This window comes from Artibeus jamaicensis, unplaced genomic scaffold (assembly GCF_021234435.1).
Source record: "Artibeus jamaicensis isolate MK-2021 breed Jamaican fruit bat unplaced genomic scaffold, CSHL_Jam_final contig_387, whole genome shotgun sequence".
Classification (NCBI taxonomy): domain Eukaryota; kingdom Metazoa; phylum Chordata; class Mammalia; order Chiroptera; family Phyllostomidae; genus Artibeus; species Artibeus jamaicensis.
Window position 1 is genome coordinate 42,220,047 of NW_026521812.1, and position 20,169 is coordinate 42,240,215.

At 42.4% G+C, this 20,169-nt stretch overlaps 1 protein-coding gene across 4 annotated transcripts in view; it reads right to left on the minus strand.

The window, feature by feature from the left end:
* The window catches only part of MRAP2 (melanocortin 2 receptor accessory protein 2), a 45,871-nt gene that overhangs the window by 18,138 nt on the left and 7,564 nt on the right, over window positions 1-20,169 (minus strand). For 2 of the 4 annotated variants that reach the window (XM_037144052.2, XM_053664876.1), the window contains exons 2-3: window positions 4,151-4,233; window positions 1,915-2,048 (exon numbers count right to left, since the gene is read on the minus strand). In XM_037144052.2, the coding sequence (XP_036999947.2) occupies window positions 1,915-2,041 (127 nt within the window). In that variant the 5' untranslated portion in view covers window positions 2,042-2,048; window positions 4,151-4,233. Of the gene's footprint in view, window positions 1-1,914; window positions 2,049-4,150; window positions 4,234-20,169 lie in introns of those variants that run through there. The other 2 variants (XM_037144053.2, XM_037144054.2) reach the window with 2 other exon arrangements.

The following is a 20,169-nucleotide window of genomic DNA, read 5'->3' on the forward strand; positions in this document are numbered from 1 at the left end:
ACCCAGTAGAGTTTTAAGTAGTGGTCGTAGACACAGGAGGCCAGCTCCTTGACACAGGTCTTGGAAATGATTCTTTGAATTTGACACCAAAAGCAAAAGTAACAAAAACAAAAATAAACAAATGGTACAATATCAAATTAAAAAGCTTCTGCACAGCAAAAAAAATGAAAAGGCAGCATACAGAATGGGCAAATATTAGCAAACCACATACCTGATAAGGGGTTAATACAACTCAATAGCAAAAAAAAAAAAAAAAAACCCAATTTAAAAATGGGCAAAGGACCTAAAGAGATATTTTTTCCAAAGAAGACATCCTAATGGCCAGCAGGTACATGAAAAGGTACTCTGTCACTAATTGTCAGGGAAATGCCAATCAAAACCACAATGAGCTATTACCTCACACCTGTTAAGATGTCTGTTGTCAAGACACTAGAGATAAATGCGGGCGGGGATAGGGAGAAAAAGGGACGCTTGTACACTGTTGGTGGGAATGCAGACTGGTTCAGCCACTGTGGAAAACAGTATGGATGTTCTTCAAGAAATTTAAAATATAACTACCATAGAACCAGCAATCTCACTGATGGATATATATCCCAAAAGTAATCTAAATCTAAAAAGAATAATAAACTCCTAGTGACAGAGAGTAGAAAAGTGGTTGCCAGGGGCTGAGTAAGGAGTGGGGGCAACAGGGAGATGCTGGTAAAACGGTATAAACTTTCAGCTATAAAATGAATAAGTATAGCTAATTACACTGTATTGTATAATTGAAATTTATAAGAGAATAGAACTTAAATGTTGTCATAAATAAATTAATTAATATCTGAGGTTATTAATATGTTAATAAATTCAATGAGGGAAATCCTTTCATAATGTACACAAATATCCAAATCCTCACTGTACATTTTAAGTACATTACATATATATTTGTCAATTAAAGGAGACCTTTAATGGAAACCTTTAAAAAGCTAAAAAAAGAAAGTCCCCCTTGCACAGGAGCAGCAAATGGGTGGGTAGGATCACAAATGCGGAGACAGGTCAGCATGGTATCGGCCAGGAAACGCTAAAAGAACGAAAGCACCTCCTTTGCCACATTTGCCTCTCCAATTCTAACCTGTCATATACTTTCTAAGGTGTCCCATTAGTCTGAACCAGTCACAGACCTAAAATGTTGGCAGTGCTGTGGATATTCATTCTGAAACAAGCAACCATCTCGAGAGTATTGATGGTGTAGCCACAGTAGGACCTGGGAGTGGGCAGCTGTTTCCGCTTATTCCGTCGATTCTGTTTACGGACACGAAGAAGCTTCCTACCGGCCAGCCAGCATTCAGCTATGACTGGCGGTGGACAGTAACCTTTCACAGGATTATTTTTCCTTCCTCTGTGCTGGGTCATCAGTCACTCCAACAGCACACCACACAACCCACAAAACACAGAATTAGGAAGGGTTGCAGGCTATTCTTGCCCATCGTCATGAACACACACAGATAGACCACTGCCCCAGCTCCAGAAAACCAAGGGAGCAGAGAGATGCTGTTGACCATATGTTACAAAACAAGGTTCTTCAATTACGAGTTCCAGATTCCACTTTTGTCACCTTTTGATAATCCAAATGTCCACACAGTTTGGGAGAGCTGGAATTGTTAGTGTTTTAATAAAACATCTCGGTTTAAGAATGATATTGGTTCATGTTCCCCCACTAAGCGAATCTTTCAAGTTCCTTGTCACTCAGAATCACCAAGGCCCTCATGTATTACCATCCCTGAGCAACCGGTCTGTGTTTGGAGGAGGTGTTGTTTGAGGTTTTGGTGAACAGATTCTATAAGAGAGAATGTTCGGAATAAGTAATCACTGGAGATTTCACAGGTTAAGACAGATTCATATTATGCTCACAATGGAGAGTTGTATAAGACTTACATTTATGAGCCTTCAGTCCTTCAAAGGAAACAGGTCCAATCTCGTAGTACTCATATTCCCAGGTGTAGTCAGAATTAGCTGCAGACTGCTGAGACGTTCTGTTAGAAATTAACCTCTGGGCAGCCATCTCCACTCTGCACAAATGGAGAGAGGCAAGTGCAGAACCTGTTAATTCATCTGCAACTACGCAGGTACTCTGATTGCCCTTGACCACTCTTGGGAGTTCAGCAGAAAAAGCCCTCAGGGAGGTCTTATCCACCTGGTCAGGGAGAGGCCCGCATGGGGGCCCATACCTCACACCAAATGACCGTTCTTTCCTTTTCTCTTGCCACGAGAACGGAATGTATTTGGTGTTGGACACCATGCCTTTTTCTGTCATTGTCCCCCAAAATTTAACCCCGTGCCTGGCACATAGTCAACTTCCGAGAACTGATGAAAGAGGGAAGGGAAGGAAGGAGGGAGCGCATCAATGTCTCTGAGTGTACATCTTCAGCCGCACCACCTGGACCTGTGTGAGCAGGTGAAGAGCTGACACAGAATGAATAAAATCAGAATCAGAAGTGAACTAACTCAGTTTTTCTCTACTGAGCCCCTGCTGTGCAACAATAAAAACATGCAGCCTAAGTCAATGGAATGGGGTGGAAAAAAGAGAAGTGGACAAGAAAAGCAGAAAAGTGGGAGAAGATCCTCAATGGAAGTCTCATTCTCGCCCACTCCTAAAGTTTGTCCTGTTTTCAGAACGTTCCAAGTGTCTTCTCTCCGATGATTTCAGATTAGAAAATTCTGACTTGTTTGAGAGAACAGGTTGCACGATGCAGCACGGACACCAACGGTGACAAGTCAGCAGCGCCAGTATTCAATACCGAGTGCCTGCTGTAGACAAGGCACTGCACACCATGGGGGGTAAAGACGAACTGGGACTTGGAGCAAATGCAAGTCGCAAGTCGGGAGGGTCTGTGCTGAGCTAGGGCCTACAGAAGTTCTCACACTCTGTGTAATCCCAAGAACCCTGCACTCAAGAACTCTACAGGAAGAATTCTAAGTTCATAATAAAGCTCTGTGGTTCTAATGTCCCCGCCTCTTAACTCCCTCTTCCCCTCTGTAAAGACTCCTCCACCTTGGCACGCAGGCCAGACTGTGCATATGGCTGGCCGGTGTGAATGCCCTGGGTGGAAACCTTTTCTTTTTCATGAATAAATACTTTTTGTTGATGAAACACCTGATTGACATGGGATAGGAGGAGATGCTTGAGACACCAGGACACCACAGGCCTTCCCTTACAACGGGGAAGGAATAAAACCTGACAAAAAGTGTAATTTGAATGAAATACCAGCCAAAACTAAGATTCACTGAGCAGTCACTACCGCTGGGGCCCACCCACCAAACTCCCTCTGAGGTTCCCCCTCTCCCACCCCTACCACAGGTCAGCATCAGCCACCTCTAGAGCACGACCCCCAGAGAAACTGAAGCAAACCCTCTGCCATGCTTCTGCGCCAAGGCACGAGTCTCCCCTTTCCCTCCTCCCCACCTGCTACAGAAACAGACTCACCCCCTCAGCACCACCTCGTTCAAGAAAGGGGGTGCCCTGACCCAGAGCTGCGTGCCAGCGTCAGGGTCTGAGCATGACTCCGAGTGCGGCGCCAGGTGAATTACTCCTCCAAAGTAGAAGAGAATGTACCAGTTCTCATTTGAGAAAGAAAGCTACACAAATTTTAGAATAGCTGACCTTTAAATAAGTATTCAGCTACCTTTCTAATGCCAGCACAAAAATAACATAAGACCATCACCGCAGTATATCATCTTTGGCTGCTCTCTTATTTGAACAAGAGGGCTATTTCCCTCAACTTCAAAATTAATTTCCTCAGGAAATGAGAATTAACAACACAGACCTAAGAGGTACTATCCTCATTTATGAGAATTTTATGAGAGACAGAGAGAGGAGTTGCTCTTCAGTTATAGGGTTCAGAGACAAATGGTGGATTAGGATAAACATAATTTCTATTTGGGAATGTTACAAATTTCACACCAAACAGGGAATGAGTCAGTGCATATGAAGTTGGAAGACCAGGGCTTTGTGGTTGCTCTACCTGCACTTCTTGTGCGGCCAGGCAAGACTCTCCCCTCTCCCAGCCACGCTGACCCCATCTGCAAAACCCGTCACCGGGGTCACCCAGGTCACCCGACTGCCAGGACATGGTTCCAGCTGCAGTCACTAACAGCCACCATCAACACCCACCTGGACCACTTCTTGAAACTGGTGTTTTTGCTTCTACTCTTCTGAACTTATTGCAACGCTTTCCCTACACATCAGCCAATGACCTTTAAAAAAAAAACAAATTGTCCCTGTCATTCTTTTGCTTAATACTTTAATGTTTCCTTATTGATCTAAGGACAAAGTCCAAAATCCTTAAAATGTCCTAAAAGGTCACGACTTGGGCCTAATGTCTCCACTGACCGTCCCACATGCCCTATCAAACTGTACTTTCATTGACTGCATTTGCTCAGACACGCTCTGAGCTCTGCTACCTGCACACGTGCTGTTCCCTCTGGTGGGAGTGCCCTTCCTGCCACCTGTGCTAGCCGATCCCTCCTCCCTGCATATGCTCATCATCTACAGCAGGGTCGGCAAATCCCGCCCACCACCTGTTTTCATAGACTGCAAGTGAAGAATGATTTTTACAGTGTTTAATGGTTGGAAAAAGTCAAAAGAATAGTAATATTTTGTGACATGAGAAAATTATATGAAATTCAAATACTGGTGTCATAAATAAAGTTTTATTCAACACAGTATCCCTTGCTTGGCTTTGTTTTTTGTTTTTGTGGGGTTTTTTTTTTTTTTTTTTGCTTCTCTAGTATTACAATAGCAGAGCTGAGTATTATGACATAGTATTTCCCAAAGGCTAAAATATTTACTTTCTGGTCTTCTATAGAAAGAGTTTGCCAATCCCTCCTCTAGAGCTATGGACAAAAGTGATCTGAGCTTCAACTTTTCCACCAAGAAAATGAAGATGATATCAGTACCTACTTTGTGAAATTGCCATTGAAGACTAAATGTGATATTACATAACATGTGAGTAGCCAGGGCCCAGGTTAGATCAATAAATAGTAGCCAGGACTATTATTATTAAATAAGAAATGCTGGTCTGGGATAGAAAAGTCTAGGTTTGTTCTTTCGACATCACCAACTCCCCTGTCAGCAGGTTCCACCAAATTCACCATGTAGGTAATTGATCTATGTGTTCTAGAAAAATGAATGAAATTATAATAAAAATAACTCAGAAGGCATTTGTTTACGTGACAGATGTTGGGAACTGCCCTGCCTGGTTTCAGAAGCTGAAACCCCCACAGCTAAGGCTTAGTAAAGAATTTTGGGACGATAAGTCACTTAGGAGACAAAGCTTATCTTCCTTGTAGGGGAACCACCTCTGCCCCCTTTCTCTTCACCCTACGTGGCCCCAGGCAGATGTCTGGTTAGCCAATGATGGGTAAGATTCCTCAAAAGAGGGATGACCTAAGAGACACAGTCATGAAGGGGCCCTCAGGGAAGGACTTGAGGGGCTATAGAAAAAGGGGGTGATGGACCCTCACCCCTCAGCTTTGGCATAGCCTGAGTCCTCATTCTGTCTGAAAGAAGTCTCCTAATCTCCTGGCTGCCTTACTTCCCCTGCCTGACTCAAGCCTGAAACAATGTCTTAAGCCTGAAACAATGCTGGAAGTGGGTGCCGCCCTGTGCTGGAAAGGGCGGGTACCCTAGAGTGATCAGGCCTAAGAAAGAATGCATAAAATCCCATGAAACCTACTTCACTAATACCCTCAATTTAAATGATAAGGGTCCAAGCCTGAAATAAGTTTGTTTTCCCAAAGTTTTATGGCCCTTTAACTATCTGACCCTGACTCAGAATAAGGCCTCAGAGTTCTTTGAATGTTATCTCTTGTTTAATCATTTCTGCTTGACAGTGATTGATAAGCTTTATTCCTATGCACATGGAAGCCAATAAAAGCCTGTCAAAGTGCCCTCCTCTTGAGAGGGTGGCCGAGGCACTCCAAGGCCTTTTCTCCCCTTGAGAGAGAAGCCACACCATCCTTTTTCCTCCACAGGACTCAGTAGTCCATGTGAATTTGTCTTGTCTCATCCATAACACCACGGACCCCAGGAGCCAGGATCCACATCAGATGGCTTTAAAGTTACAATGAGAAACATGTACATCATGGAATTCATGCTGTTCCATCAAAAATATGACAATAGTCTGTCTTCCTTTTTGTTTAAGGGAAATATAATGAAGTCTGCTCTGGTCACATCATTTTACTGGAAATCAGTATTATGGACAATGTAATAAATAGAGCAGAAGGAAGCACCAGGCTTCATCTAGTGTCAAAAGAGTTAATAGAAAAGTAGCAAAGAGTACATAAAACAATAAAAATAAAGCTGGGAGAGGTTTTCCATGTTCTGTCTAAGCCCTGGGCTATGCTGTTCTGCACGTCTGTGCACAGTGCCGGCCCCCATCCGTGGCCTTCCTGTCACTCTCTCAGGTCAGAAAGAAACATGAACACCATGCTCACAGAGGCCAGGGACTGCCGAATAAAATATATCTGTGAAAGAGTACGATACAAGAAATACCGCTTATCTGGCAGAGAAAAAGTCTTTTTTCATTCCTTCTCTTTCTCCCCATTCCACCACCCCTGTTCGTCTGTATGAACCATTTAGGGGTGGAGAAAGACCAGAGGTGATGAGATTCCTGTGTGTGGAGACCCTGAAAGTGGAAAGGCTGTCCTTTGCTCCGACAAACACCTGGAGACAAGAGCAGGTGAGTATCAGAGCCAGAGGTTCTGAGTGAGTAATACCCCCAGGGGCTCTCCGGGGAGGTAGAATGAAACGCCGGACGACCGCTCCTCGGCAGCCACCATTTAGGTAGCCTTGGCATAAAAGGTGGGGTGTGGGGGACGGGATTCTGTTTCCACTGCTTTTCTCAGTTCTCGAATCCCAAAGGTAAGTTTGGAGGACAGAACTTACGGCCTCTCTTTTAAGGCTGTCACTTAGCACCCTCGCAAAAGCCCACAATATTTTTTTCATCTGAGTTTCAAAGCAATCGGATTGCACCACCGAATGCACAATTACCCACAGCAAGCGGAAGGCTGTCCTGAGGCACGATCATGTTTAGGCTCCATTATCAAAACCCAAGGTTGCCTTTCTGAGCTTTTCAGAAACAAGCTGTCACTGTTTCACCATTTGGAAGCTGCCAGCATGTCTGGGTAGCTGCCCCCACAGTCTGATATTCTCATCACAGTGAGGAATATCTGGGTCATAACAGGCAGTGAGGGCAAGGTTGCCTGGCACCATTTGCGTGTGGGGGTGCTGGAGGCAGGCAGCTGCTGTCTGTCTGATGAACTTGGCCAGCCCTGGGAGGAGCAGCTGCCTTCTGTACCTCCGCTCTTGTGCAGCCCCCCACCCTTATTTTCTGAGTGTTGAATGCTTCATCATAATGGCATCTTTAAAAATAACTTCCTCAAGAGGAAACATCCTAACCAGCTTCCTGGAGTAGAAATAGAGACTAATTGCTCTTTTAAGCAGCTGAAAGCACCCTTACCAACAATAATGAAAAGATATGACCTCATCTCAAAGCCACACTTGAAAAGGAAGTTTACTTGTACACAGGGTAGTTTAGGCCAACTCCTGGGGGGAGAGGGATGCAAAGATATCTCAAACCCAAAAAGAAGGAGCATGATGAGAAGCCCCAGGTGCTTTTAATGGCTGTCTAAACATTACCCCTGCTCCCATCCATGTTCCCAACACTCTCATCCCTTCTTCGACGATCCAGTCTTTCCTCCTGCAGCATGGATGCCCACGCCACTCCTAGGTTCACTGTTTGCTTCCTAAAGACAAGCTTAAAGACATGTCCTGGGACATGGACCTTTCTATGGAGTGAATAAAGGCTCTTCATTAATATCCTTGGTGGGTTATGATGGGTACGCAACCAAGGGGGCTGTTACCTTGGAATTGGACAACCTTTATTTCCATATTGATGGGTAAACATCAGCTGATGAGCTTTCCAAGTGACTGCCAGCTCAAGCATAGGACTCACACATTAAGGAAAAATTTTAAAAATGCTTATAAATCCTGAAAAATGAGTGTATGCAGACACAGACACACACATACACACTCACAAACAGCAGCACAGCCAGAATGAGCAGCCAGAGGGGCACTCCAGCAGCTGCCAGCCAGTGCCACAGATCCAAAGACTCATGGTGACCAGTTTGTACAGAGGGAGGCCTACTGACCTATTTGAATTTCAGCTTGAAATTCCCAACTGCAGTGTGATTCTATCTTCTTTCTCTTCAATGCACGAACTCCAAAAGAGGGTATACCCCCCCACAACACCAACCTCTGCTCTGGCCTGGACCATAAGGGTCTCATTAGTTATCTGTTCTTATGTCTTTCTTCCTCCTATTCCTAGGAACCAGGGTTCCTAGAACAATACAGATAAGTCACCCTCACAGCCCATCACCCAATCCCTTTCCCACAAAGGCATCTGAGAAACCAAAGGTAAAGTCCAACTGGCCCACGCTCGAGTAGTGGCTGACAATCCCAAGATTCAGAAGCACAGCTTTAGAAACATAATTCCCTCATTGCACAGAGATGGAACCAGGCACCCCAATCAGAGCTGATGGTGCACGCAGCCTACCTGCATCTAGGTGGGTAGGACCACATAGACATTAAATGAGAGATTGCAAGGTTATAAGTTGGGCTAATGGTTAGACCAGAGCCCACTGGACATTCCTAAAGCATTTCTATAAGGCAACACATCCCAGCAAAGAACCATACTTGACCCTGTAAAGTAGAGCCTGTGCAGTCTCCTCCCAGGGCGGTGCTTAAAAAATGCTGACAGGTGTTACCTCTTCCAGACAAGATGCAGGTGTCGGTAAACACGGCTCACAAGCACAGTAAAAATTACAACTAGACTACAAAACAAGTGTCAACCAGAATCATCAGAAAATTGAACCATATAGAAATCCACCAACCAAGGTATTAAAGAAGCCACATTCATCCAGACAGATAAAAGGGGCAGGGACATGCAGACAGGCATGGAGACACAGACACGCAGAACAGGTGGTCCCATAAAAATCAGGAGAGATATCTCAGGAGCAAGGAGCAAGGGAGCCCCACACCAGACCACCCAGCCCAGGGTTCCAGCACCAGGAAGATAAGTTCCCATAACTTCTGTCTGTAAAAATCGAGTGGGGTCCTGTGCACAGAGGTGCAGGTAAGTGCATTTGGGCCCTGCTGCTGCTCAATGGCTTCATTAAATACGTTCTACAGAGAGAAAATGGCAGCTAGGTAGGAGGGAGCAGATTCCACTTCCCCCTACACACGGGAGAGAAACCTGGCCAATCTATGGAGGAACAGAGCAGACAGCCAACAGTACCGCAGCATATATGAAAATAGGAGATCAAGAATTATAATAGCTGACATTGAAAAACCAGTCAGTAAGGAGAGTGCTTCAGGACAATAAGGGCACAGGGATCAGCGCAGGGACCAGGAAGGCTGTAGCCCCAGACCCGGGTCCACCGGGCTGGCCACAGAGCTCTTGGGAGAGAGCTGGGTTGGTGCTCCCTCACTGGCCAAGCAGGGTTTGAACAGTACTGAGAGTGGTCTGGTTGCTTGAAGTCACAGAGAGGAAAGTAAGGGCTGAGTGACAAACACACCGGGGCTGTGAGCACCCATGCATAGCCCTGGGAAGACTATGCACTGAGCCCGTGTGACCAGAGGTGGCCTGGCTGGGCACTCTCGCCCCCGCAACTTTGAGAGAGAGCTTTGTAGAACACCCAGGGACCACACCCAGGGACCCAAAGAAAGCATGAGCTCCTCAGGAGACCCGGAGACCACATCTGTAAACCCACCCATCAGCCTGCTACAGCCAGCAGAACAGAAAAACCAGTTTCGCCAGTTTGAAACCAGCAAGAGGATTTTTGTGTGTGTTTGTTGTTTATTTGTTTGATTTTTTAAAGTAATTTTTAATTTTTATTATTTTTAATCTCCCAATTCCTTTTGCTTCTTTTTTATTCTTTCTTCTTTTATTCCTCCTTCCTTTCTTTCCAATTTTATCTCTTCTACTTTCCTTAGTCTGTTTTCTTTTCTTTCTTTCTTTTTTTTTTTGAAATACCCACAAATGAAACAAAAAAACCTGGAACTGTGAAAAGACCAGAGTTGGACCCAAAGAGGGGGCATCCCAACAGCTGAGACAGAGAGATAAATTTCACTTTGCTATTACAGAGAACCTGCAAGATATTGCATATTTGTATCATTATTTTTCATTATTCTTACATCTTTTACTTGAATAATATTTTTGTATTCCTCTTCTTTCTGTTTAGTCTTCTTTGCTTGGCTGGTTGTATTGTGTGACAGGTTTCCCCTGTTCTCTCATTCATAGTGTATTGCTAATTTATTGTCCTTCACTTCACCTGTGTTCCATTAGCACACTACTCAAGGTCTGATACTCCCTATTCTTGGTATCTAGATCTCATAGATTCTGTCATATGATTGTTGCTCTAATAGTATTATAAATAATAGCTGTTCCATACTATTGTAAGTACTACACAACACTCCTCCCAGATCTTAGCCCACTTCACAGTTTCCTGAACTCTATTACTGTATGGATTAATTCTATTCTCTCACACTCTACACCTATTTACTATCCTTTATTCTCACCTTACCTCAGAATATGACCTCCCCAAACCTCACTGCTTTGTAGATCCAACTCACAGTCCTTTCTTCCCCAACAAGAGTCTTATCTTCTTTCCATCCTTTCTAAAAAGTGGCTAGTTAGTTGGAATATCTCCGTTAACACTATACATAGACAAAGGATCTCCTATCTCTTCTTTACCAGCTGCTACTGCAAATAACATAAAGTATTTTCTTGCTGTCTTAGACCATTTTGCCTTACCCCTCCAACTAATCACAAGAAAGAGTAGGTGAAAAAGTGAACACTAGGATACCTGAAGGAGAGTGTACCACTGAATTTCACAGGTATTCAACCACAGAAGTTCACACCATAAACCCAGGGAGTCAGAACAGATCAATTTAAGAAGCTAAGGCTAACATGAAGAATCTCGCAAACAATGGGAAGACAAAGAAGCCCAAATGAAAGAAAAAGATGAAACCTCAGAAAGAATGCTAAATGAAATAGAGGCAACTCAACTATCAGATATTGAGTTCAAAGCAGTGGTTATCAGGAAGCTCTATGAACTCGCAGCGAATTACAAGAAACTACAGGGAAACTACACTGAACTCACTGCAAACTATATCAACACCACAAAAAAAATATATTAATAAGGGCCAAGAGAAAAAGAAGAATACAATATCTGAACTGAAGAAAAGAGTAGAGGGAATCAAAAGCAGAATTGATGAGGCAGAAGATTGGATCAGCAAACTGGAGGACAAAGTAGAAAAAAAAACACCCAGAAAGAGCAAGAAAAAGAAAAGAGGCTCAGAACGAATGAAGAGAGATTCAGAGAAATGCAAGACAATATGAAATGTAATAATATCTGAATAATAGGGATACCAGAAGGAGAAGAAGAAGAAGAGAAAGGAGTAGAAAACCTATTTTAAAAAGTAATGATGGAAAACCTCCCTAATTTGATGAGAGGAAAAAGTCCCACAAATGCAGGAAACATACAGACTCCCAATCAAGAGAACCCAAAGAGGCCCACTTTAAGACACATCATAATAGAAATGGCAAAATTCCAAGACAGCATCTTAAAGGCAGCAAGTGAAAAAAGGAAAATAACGTATAAAGGAGCCCCAATAAGGTTAGCAACTGACTTCTCAATGGAAATGGTCCAAGCCACAAGAGAATAGCAAGAAATATTCCAAGTAATGAGGACCAGAGGACTACAACCAAGGCTATTTTACCCAGAAAGGCTCTCAATCAAGATAGAAGGCCAAATAAGAAGCTTTCAGACAATAAGAAGTCTAAAAGAATATGCCTCCACCAAACCAGCTCTGCAAGACATGCTGAAGGAAATGCTTTAAGGAAAGGAAGGAAAAGAGAGAGAGAGAGGAGCACAGGTATGAAAATGACAATGAATAAGTACCTATCAATAATAACCTTAAATGTAAATGGATTAAATGCTCCAATCAAAAGTCATAGAATAGCTGAATGGATAAGAAAGCATGATCTACACATATGCTGCCTACAAGAGACCCACCTCAGGAAAAAAAACCTACACAGATTAAAAGTAAAGGGCTGGAAATAAATTTCGCAAGCAAATGAACAGGAAAAAAAAAGCCTGGGTAGCAATACTCATATTAGACAAAATAGACTTCAAAAAAAGGGCCATAAAGAGAGACCCAGAAGGTCACTTCATAATACTCAAGGGAAGAATCCACCAAAAAGACATAAACATTGTAAATATATATGCACCCAACATAGGAGCACCCAAATACATAAAGAAAATCTTAGAGGACTTCAAGAAAGATATTGACAGCAACACAATTATAGTTGGGGATTTTAACACCCCACTGTCAAAAATGGACAGATCTTCCAAGCAAAATATCAACAAAGATATTGCGGCATTGAAAAAAGCCCTAGATAAAATGGGCTTAACTTATATAGAGAGAGCCCTTCATCCCAGAGAAGCTAAATACACATTCTTTTCAAATGCACAGGGAATATTTTCAAGGATAGACCACATGATAGGACACAAAACAAGCCTCAAAATGAAATCATCCCAAATATTTTCTCTGACCACAAGGGACTGAAACTAGAAACCAACCCCATGAGAAAAAACCCCAAACACTCAAAATCATGGACATTGAATAGCATGCTATTAAACAATGAATGGGTCAAGAATGATATTAGAGAAGAAATCAGAAAATTTCTGGAAACAAATGAAAATGAATTTACAACAACTCAAAATTTATGGGAAACAGTGAAGGCAGTCCTGAGAGGGAAGTTCATAGCAATACAGGCCTACCTAAAAGAGATAGAAACATTTCAAACAAACAACCTAACCCTATGCCTACAAGAACTCAAGGAACAACAACAAAGACAGCCCAGAGCAAGTAGAAGGAAGAAAATAACCAAGATCTGAGCAGAACTAAATGACATAGAGATGAAAAGCACAATTCTAAGGATCGATGAATCCAGGAGCTGGTTCTTTGAAAAGATAAACAAAATCGACAAGCCTTTAAGCAGGCTCATTAAGAAAAGAAGAGAGAGGACACAAATAAACACAATCAGAAATGAAAGAGGAGAGATTACAACTGACACCACGGAAATAGAAGTGATTGTAAGAAATTACTATGAAGAACTGTATGCCAAGAAATTTGAAAACCTAGGTGAAATGGACACATTTCTAGAAAAATATAATCTTCTAAAACTCAATAAAGAAGCAGCAGAAAGCCTGAACAGACCAACAACTGCAGATGAAATTGAAGCAGTAATAAAAAACTCCTGACACACAAAAGCCCTGGACCAAATGGTTTCACAAAAGAATTCTACAAAACATTTAAGAGGTAACCCCTATCCTTCACAGACTATTCCAAAAAATTCAAAGTGATGGAAGACTCCCAAATACTTTTTATTAAGCCAACATCATCCTAACCCCCAAAACAGATAAAGACACAACAAAGAAAGAAAACTTCAGGCCAATATCACTGATGAACATAGACGCTAAAATCCTCAGCAAAATATTGGCAAACCGCATCCAACAATACATTAAATAGATCATACACCATGACTAAGTGGGATTTATCCCAGGGATGCAAGGATGGTTCGATGTTTGCAAATCAGTAAATGTAATACATCACATAAACAAAAGCAAAGTCAAAAGTCACATGATCATATCAATAGATGCGAAAAAGCTTTTGTTAAGGTACAGCACCCATTTACAATTAAAAACACTCAGCAAAGTGGGAATAGAGGGAGCATTCCTCAACATAACAAAGGCCATATATAAGAGACCTACAGTCAATATCATACTCAATGGACAAAAACTAAAAGCTTTTCCACTAAGATCAGGAATAAGACAAGATTGTCCACTTTCACCACTTCTATTCAATATCATATTGGAAGTCTTAGCCACAGTGATCAGACAAGAAAAGGAAATAAAAAGCATTCAAATCTGAAAGGCGGAAACAAAACTGTCATTGTTGGCACATTACATGATAATGTACATAGAAAATCCTATAAACGCCATCCCAAAACTGCTTGATCTAATAAATGAATTGGGCAAAACAGTGGGAAACAAAGTCAATATCCATAAATCAAAGGCATTTTTGTATACCAACAATGAAACAGCAGAAGCAGAAATCAAGGAAAAAATCCCATTTGATATAGCAAAAAAAAAACAACCTAGAAATAAACCTAACCAAAAAGGTAAGAGACCTGTATACAGAAAACTACACAACACTGAAGAAAGAAATCAAGGAAGACACAAACAAATGGAAACATGTACCGTGTTCACGGACTAGAAGAATTAACATCATCAAAATGTCCATACTACCCAAAGCAACTTACACATTCAATGCAATACCTTGTAAAGTACCAATGACATATTTCACAAACTGAAAAAACAATTCGAAAATTTATACGGAACCATAAACAACCCCAAATAGCTGCTGTAATTTTGAGAAAGAACAGCAAAGTAGAAAGGATCACAATACCTGATATCAAATTGTATTACAAAGCCACTGTAATCAAAACAGCCTGGTACTGGCATAAACACAGACACATGTACCAGTGGAACAGAACAGAGAGCCCAGAAATAAACCCAACTCTCTATGGTCAATTAATATTCAACAAAGGGGGCAGCAACATAAAATGGACTAAAAATAGCTTCTTCAACAAATGGTGTTGGGAGAACTGGACAGCTGCATGCAAAAAAATGAAAATCAAACACCAATTTACACCATACGCAAAAATAAATTCAAGGTGGATATAAGATTTAAATATACCATTAAAGCCTTTAACACCATTAAAGTCTTAGAGGAGAACATAGGCAGGAAAATCTCAGGTATTTCACACAACGACATTTTTACTGATATGTCCCCTATAGCAAGGGACATAAAGGAAAGAATAAATAAATGAGATCTTATCAAAATAAAAAAGCTTCTGCATAGCTAAAGAAAACAGTATTAAAATAAAAAGACAACCAACTGTATGGGAAAACATATTTGCCAATGATACCTCAGACAAGGGTTTAATCTCCAAACTATACAAAGAACTCACATGAGTCCACTCTAAGAAGACAAGGAACCCAATTAAAAAGTGGGCAAAGGACTTGAACAGACACTTTTCCAAGGAAGACATACAGAGGATCCAGAAACACATGAAAAGATGTTCAGTATTGCTAGCTGTCAGAGAGAGGCAAATTAAAACCACAATGAGATACCATTGGTCAGAATGGCCATCATAAACAAAGCAACAAACAATAAGTGTTGGAGAGGTTGTGGAGAAAAGGGAACCCTAGTGCACTGTTGGTGGGATTGCAGACTGGTACAACCACTATGGAAAACAGTACGGAATTTTCTCAGAAAAGTAAAAGTAGATTTGCCTTTTGACCCAGCAATTTCACTGCTAGGATTATATCCTAAGAACCCTGAAACACCAATCCAAAAGAACGCATGCACCCCGATGTTCATAGCAGCACAATTTACAATAGTCAAATTCTGGAAGCAACCTAGGTGCCCATCAGTAAATGAATGAATAAAAAAAACTATGCTACATTTACACAATGGAATTCTATGCAGCAGAAAGAAAGAAAGAGCTCCTACCTTTTGCAACAACATGGATGGAACTGGAAAGCATTATGCTGAGTGAAACAAGCCAGGTGGTGAAAGACAAATACCACATGATCTCACCTCTAACAGGAACCTAAACAACAAAATAATCAAACAAGCAAAATATAACCAATGATACTGAAATAGAGAACAAGTTGACAGTGTCCAGAGGGGAGAGGGGAGGGAATTTCAGGAGGAAAGGGGAAGGGTTTACAGGAACAAGTATAAAGGACACATGTACAAAAACTAGGGGAGGGGGGGTGGAACTGGGAGGGAGGGGAAGGGCTGGGTGGGTGGGTAGGATGGGAGTAAAAGACAAAAAACTGTACTTGAACAACAATTAAAATAAAAAAAATAAGTAAAACCAAAAAAAATTAAAATAAATTAAAAAATGAGTGGGGGTTGGGGTGGTGGGAGAAACTGTAAGATTCTCGGGAGTCCTTCTTAAAGGGCCTGCAACAGACTTCGGACTTACACAGACTCATTCCCTGTGGGGCTTCAGCACCAGGGCAACAGCTGGAAGTACATCAGTGGCATATGGGAAGAAATACAAGTATCTGATATCAGGGAGAATTCTGGGAGACAGCTTCCTCCCAGACAAAACTCCAGAGGACAGGAAGTGGCATCGTCCCCTCTCTGAGCCCTCCGCTACACAGAGCCACAGAGCAGTACACTGGGTTGCCCCACCTAGAGCTGGCCAAGACATTGTATGTGCATGTTCCTATCTATTCCCACAGCAATGCACAGCAGCCACTTGTTTCTAGGAGCAAAACATGGAACAAGAAGTGTTCCCAAGCATGATGATTTTCTTTGTCTTAAAATCAGAATCAATGCAGAATCAATCAGAACAGTTTCCAAGACCAAATAAAGGACTTAATATCTTGTGGAGCTAGATACTCATCCAACACCTGAAATGGAGAGACACTTAATGAGTGGGTGTCCTTGCTCCACCAGCTGGTGCAACAAAGAGAATAAGGGGTTCAGACCCCTACATCCACCTCCTCCAGTAATGCCCTGGGCACCTACATAGTAGTAAATAGGCTAGAAAGTAATTTTTTAAGTTAATTTTTCCAGCTCTGTCCCACTCCATAATTCAGTCCAGCAAATGCTTATTGCGTGACTACAAGGTGCTGGGACACAGTGACTGTCCTTGAGCTCTCTGGAGATGTTTGGAGACCGTAACAGTCTTGGCAATACATCATAGTTCAGGCCATGATAGGAGTGCATGGCCCAGACCTCTTGAGGCCTCTTTCCTCCTGACCCTTTTCCATCAGCACCCTCAGGGTAGGGCCTCCCTGCTGCCCATGTGGTATTTCCAGCATCCCACACAGGGCCTGGCTCAGTGCAGACATGCAATACCTATGTGTTGAATCAATTTCTTACCATATGGAGAAGCCATGTAATTATGTTCTTTCACTCTCTTTCTCAACCCTGAACTTGAGAACAGAATTCTCTCACTGTAACACAGGTCTACCTCTGTTGCCCACACAGGTAAAACACACCCCAGAAAAAAAGCTGTAAAACTTCTGTCTAGAAAGGATCTCCCAAGAATGATGAGACATAGCTCTGAGACACATGTGGGGGTTGCAGGAACACTGGCCTAGTGATTGTACCTCGGCCCCAGCCCTGCAGACTTAGGAAGCTGGGTTTCCACAGTCCTCTGGGGATAAGAAAGCCCTTATGCACTGAGTCACACTGACCAAGCACAGAACGATTTACAACCAGACCATCAGTTTATTGATTTACAATAAAAAATAAAATGGCCAAGCAGACCAGAGTTTGTTTACGTGGTCTGGGAAACAAAATTTAAGATCAGAAGAGTAGCTGGTGAATGTGGAATTAGGACAAAGGACTATATAATAGAACAGGGCTCTACCCTTCTACCCCCAACACTTGTGCCAGGATGCTACGCTGTTGGTCTTGTATCCAACACAGATGCCATGTTGCAGCCACAAAGTGAGGCCATTCCCATGGGGGGGGGGGGTCCTTACCACAGAAATGCCACCAGGTTAACTCCTGCCTTTTTCCGGACCTTGCTTTTCTTGATTTGCACTTCAACAAATTCTAGGCATGTTGAGGACACTAGTGGCCTCTCAAGTTGACTACTCTAGTATAGTTAGAACTTTGGGACTGCAATATGGTCTGTTTATCTTTGCTCTATCTCTGAACCTGCAATAAAATGGTGTTTAAAAGTTCTAGATTCAGCTCAATAACCAACTATGAAAAAGCAGTACTTCATAGTGAGATACTAGTTCACATCGATTAAGAAGGCTATTACTTACAAAAAAAAAACTGAAAATGGTATTGGCGAGGATGTGAGAAACTGGAATGTTTATGATTTGCTGGTGGGAACGTAAATTGGTACAGCTGCTCTAAAATACATTACAGCAGTCACTCAAAAACTTAAACATGGAATGCCTTACAATCCATCAATTCCACCTCTGGGTAAATACTCCCCAAAAATCGAAAGGTGGGACTCCAACAGACATTTGTACAACCATCTCCGCAGCTGCACTATGCATGATAGCCAAAAGGGGGAAGCTATCCAAAGGTGCACTGGCAGATGAATAAACAAAATGTATCGTGCATGTGCAATGGAATATTATTCAGTCTTAACAATAAAGGAAATTCTGCTACATGCTACAACATGTATGAATCTTCAAAACATTATGCTAAGTGACATAGGCCAGACCCACAAGGACAAACGCTACATGATTCCACTGAAATGATGTACCCAGGCTCCTGAAATTCATAGAGACAGAAAGGAAAATGGTGGTTGTCAAGGGCTGGGGGTGCGGAAGGGGGAATTATTGTTTAATGGCACAGAGTTGCAGTTTGGGGCGAGGCAAAAGTTCTGGAGATGGGGGTGCAGGCTGGGATGGGAGTAAAAGGCAGAAAACTGTACTTGAACAACAATTAAAATTTTTTTAAAGTTCTGGAGATGGATAGCGGTGATGGTTGCACACGATGCACTTAATGACACTGAGCTACACACTTAAAAATGGTGACTCTGGCCCTGCCCAGGCAGCTCAGTTAGTTGGAGCACCATCCCCACACCCTGACGCTGCACATTGGCCCCCTGGTCAGGGCACCTTCAAGAATCCACCAATAAACACATAAATAAGTGAAACAACAAGTTGATTATTTCTCTCTCTCTTTCTCTCAACTCAATAAATAAATCAATAAATAAGAAAAATGGTAAATTTTATGTTATGCATATTTTAAAAGTTCTAAAAATATTTTAATAAGAAAATAATTTAAAAAATCAGTACTTTTTTGACAGCTGTGCTTGGAGGGAGGGTAACTGAGAGCTTCCTGAAGCAAAGGGGCACCCAGGTGAGCAAAGATGGCGCTGGGACAGCCAGATGCCCCTCCCAGGAGGTCCTCCCTCCATGGCCAACCTTCAAGGATCCAGCTTTGTTCTTTTCAAGAGGCCCTGTGGTGATTTTTTTTTCCCCTGTGAAAGGAACGTTCCAACGAAGCTGCAAGGAATCGCCCTCGTCCACCCCAGGGAGGGTATTCGTGCTGTGCCGGCCAGGGCGCTCTCAGCTGGCTAGTGCTGGAAATACACCGGCTGCTTCCCGAACTCTCCTTTTCATCAGTTTCACCTTCTGCTGTCCCTGTCACTAGCCCCCTCATGTCAGCAGACCATTACAGTCCATCATCCCAAGGCTTCCAGGACCTTCTCATGGCTTACATTTAGTCTGTGGCTTCCTGCTGACAAAGGGGAAGCACCTTAACGTCATCAACCGGTTCCAGTCTCTGGGGAAGGTCTTCTAGAGACCAGCTGGAATTCATGGACCTAGAAAACACGGTTGCTGGCATTTTTCTTTTGCCAGATAAGGAAATCTTTTTTAAAACAACTATCATTAACAATTATCATTTTTTAGGCAGGAAAGTCGTTTCAAGCACACTCCAAGCAGGGAAGCTATAATCTCACACTAAAGGCCCTCTTCTCCTCTGCAAGAAAATGAGGGCTGGCAGTCTGACATCGATGTCTTCACAACAAGCAGATTCTTCCATGCACATGTGCATTACCTCGCCTGTACCAACTGCTTCCACACAAAGGGTCCCTGAAACAGCTCACACATCTCTGTCTGAAAGCAAAGGAAAGGACCACAAGGGATGGAGCAAACTTCCCTTCCAGATCTTTGATTCTGTGATTTAATAAAGTACCAAGTTGCTTTCCACTTGTATCACAAACTCAATGGTGTGTGTCTATTTGCAAAAACTATGTTTGTGTGCATATGTGCATGTATATATGTGTGTATATATGTAACGCATATAAATATCATGTCCCTCAAATTCATGTGTTGATGTCCTAATCCCCAGTTCTTTAGAATAGGAGTGTCTTTGGAAGCAGGATCTTCAAAGAGGTGATTTAGTTAAAATGAGGCTGTCAGCACGGGCCCCACTCCAATCTGACTGCTGTCCTTATGGGAAGAGGCGATATGGGTGCAGAGAGAGAAGCCAGGGTG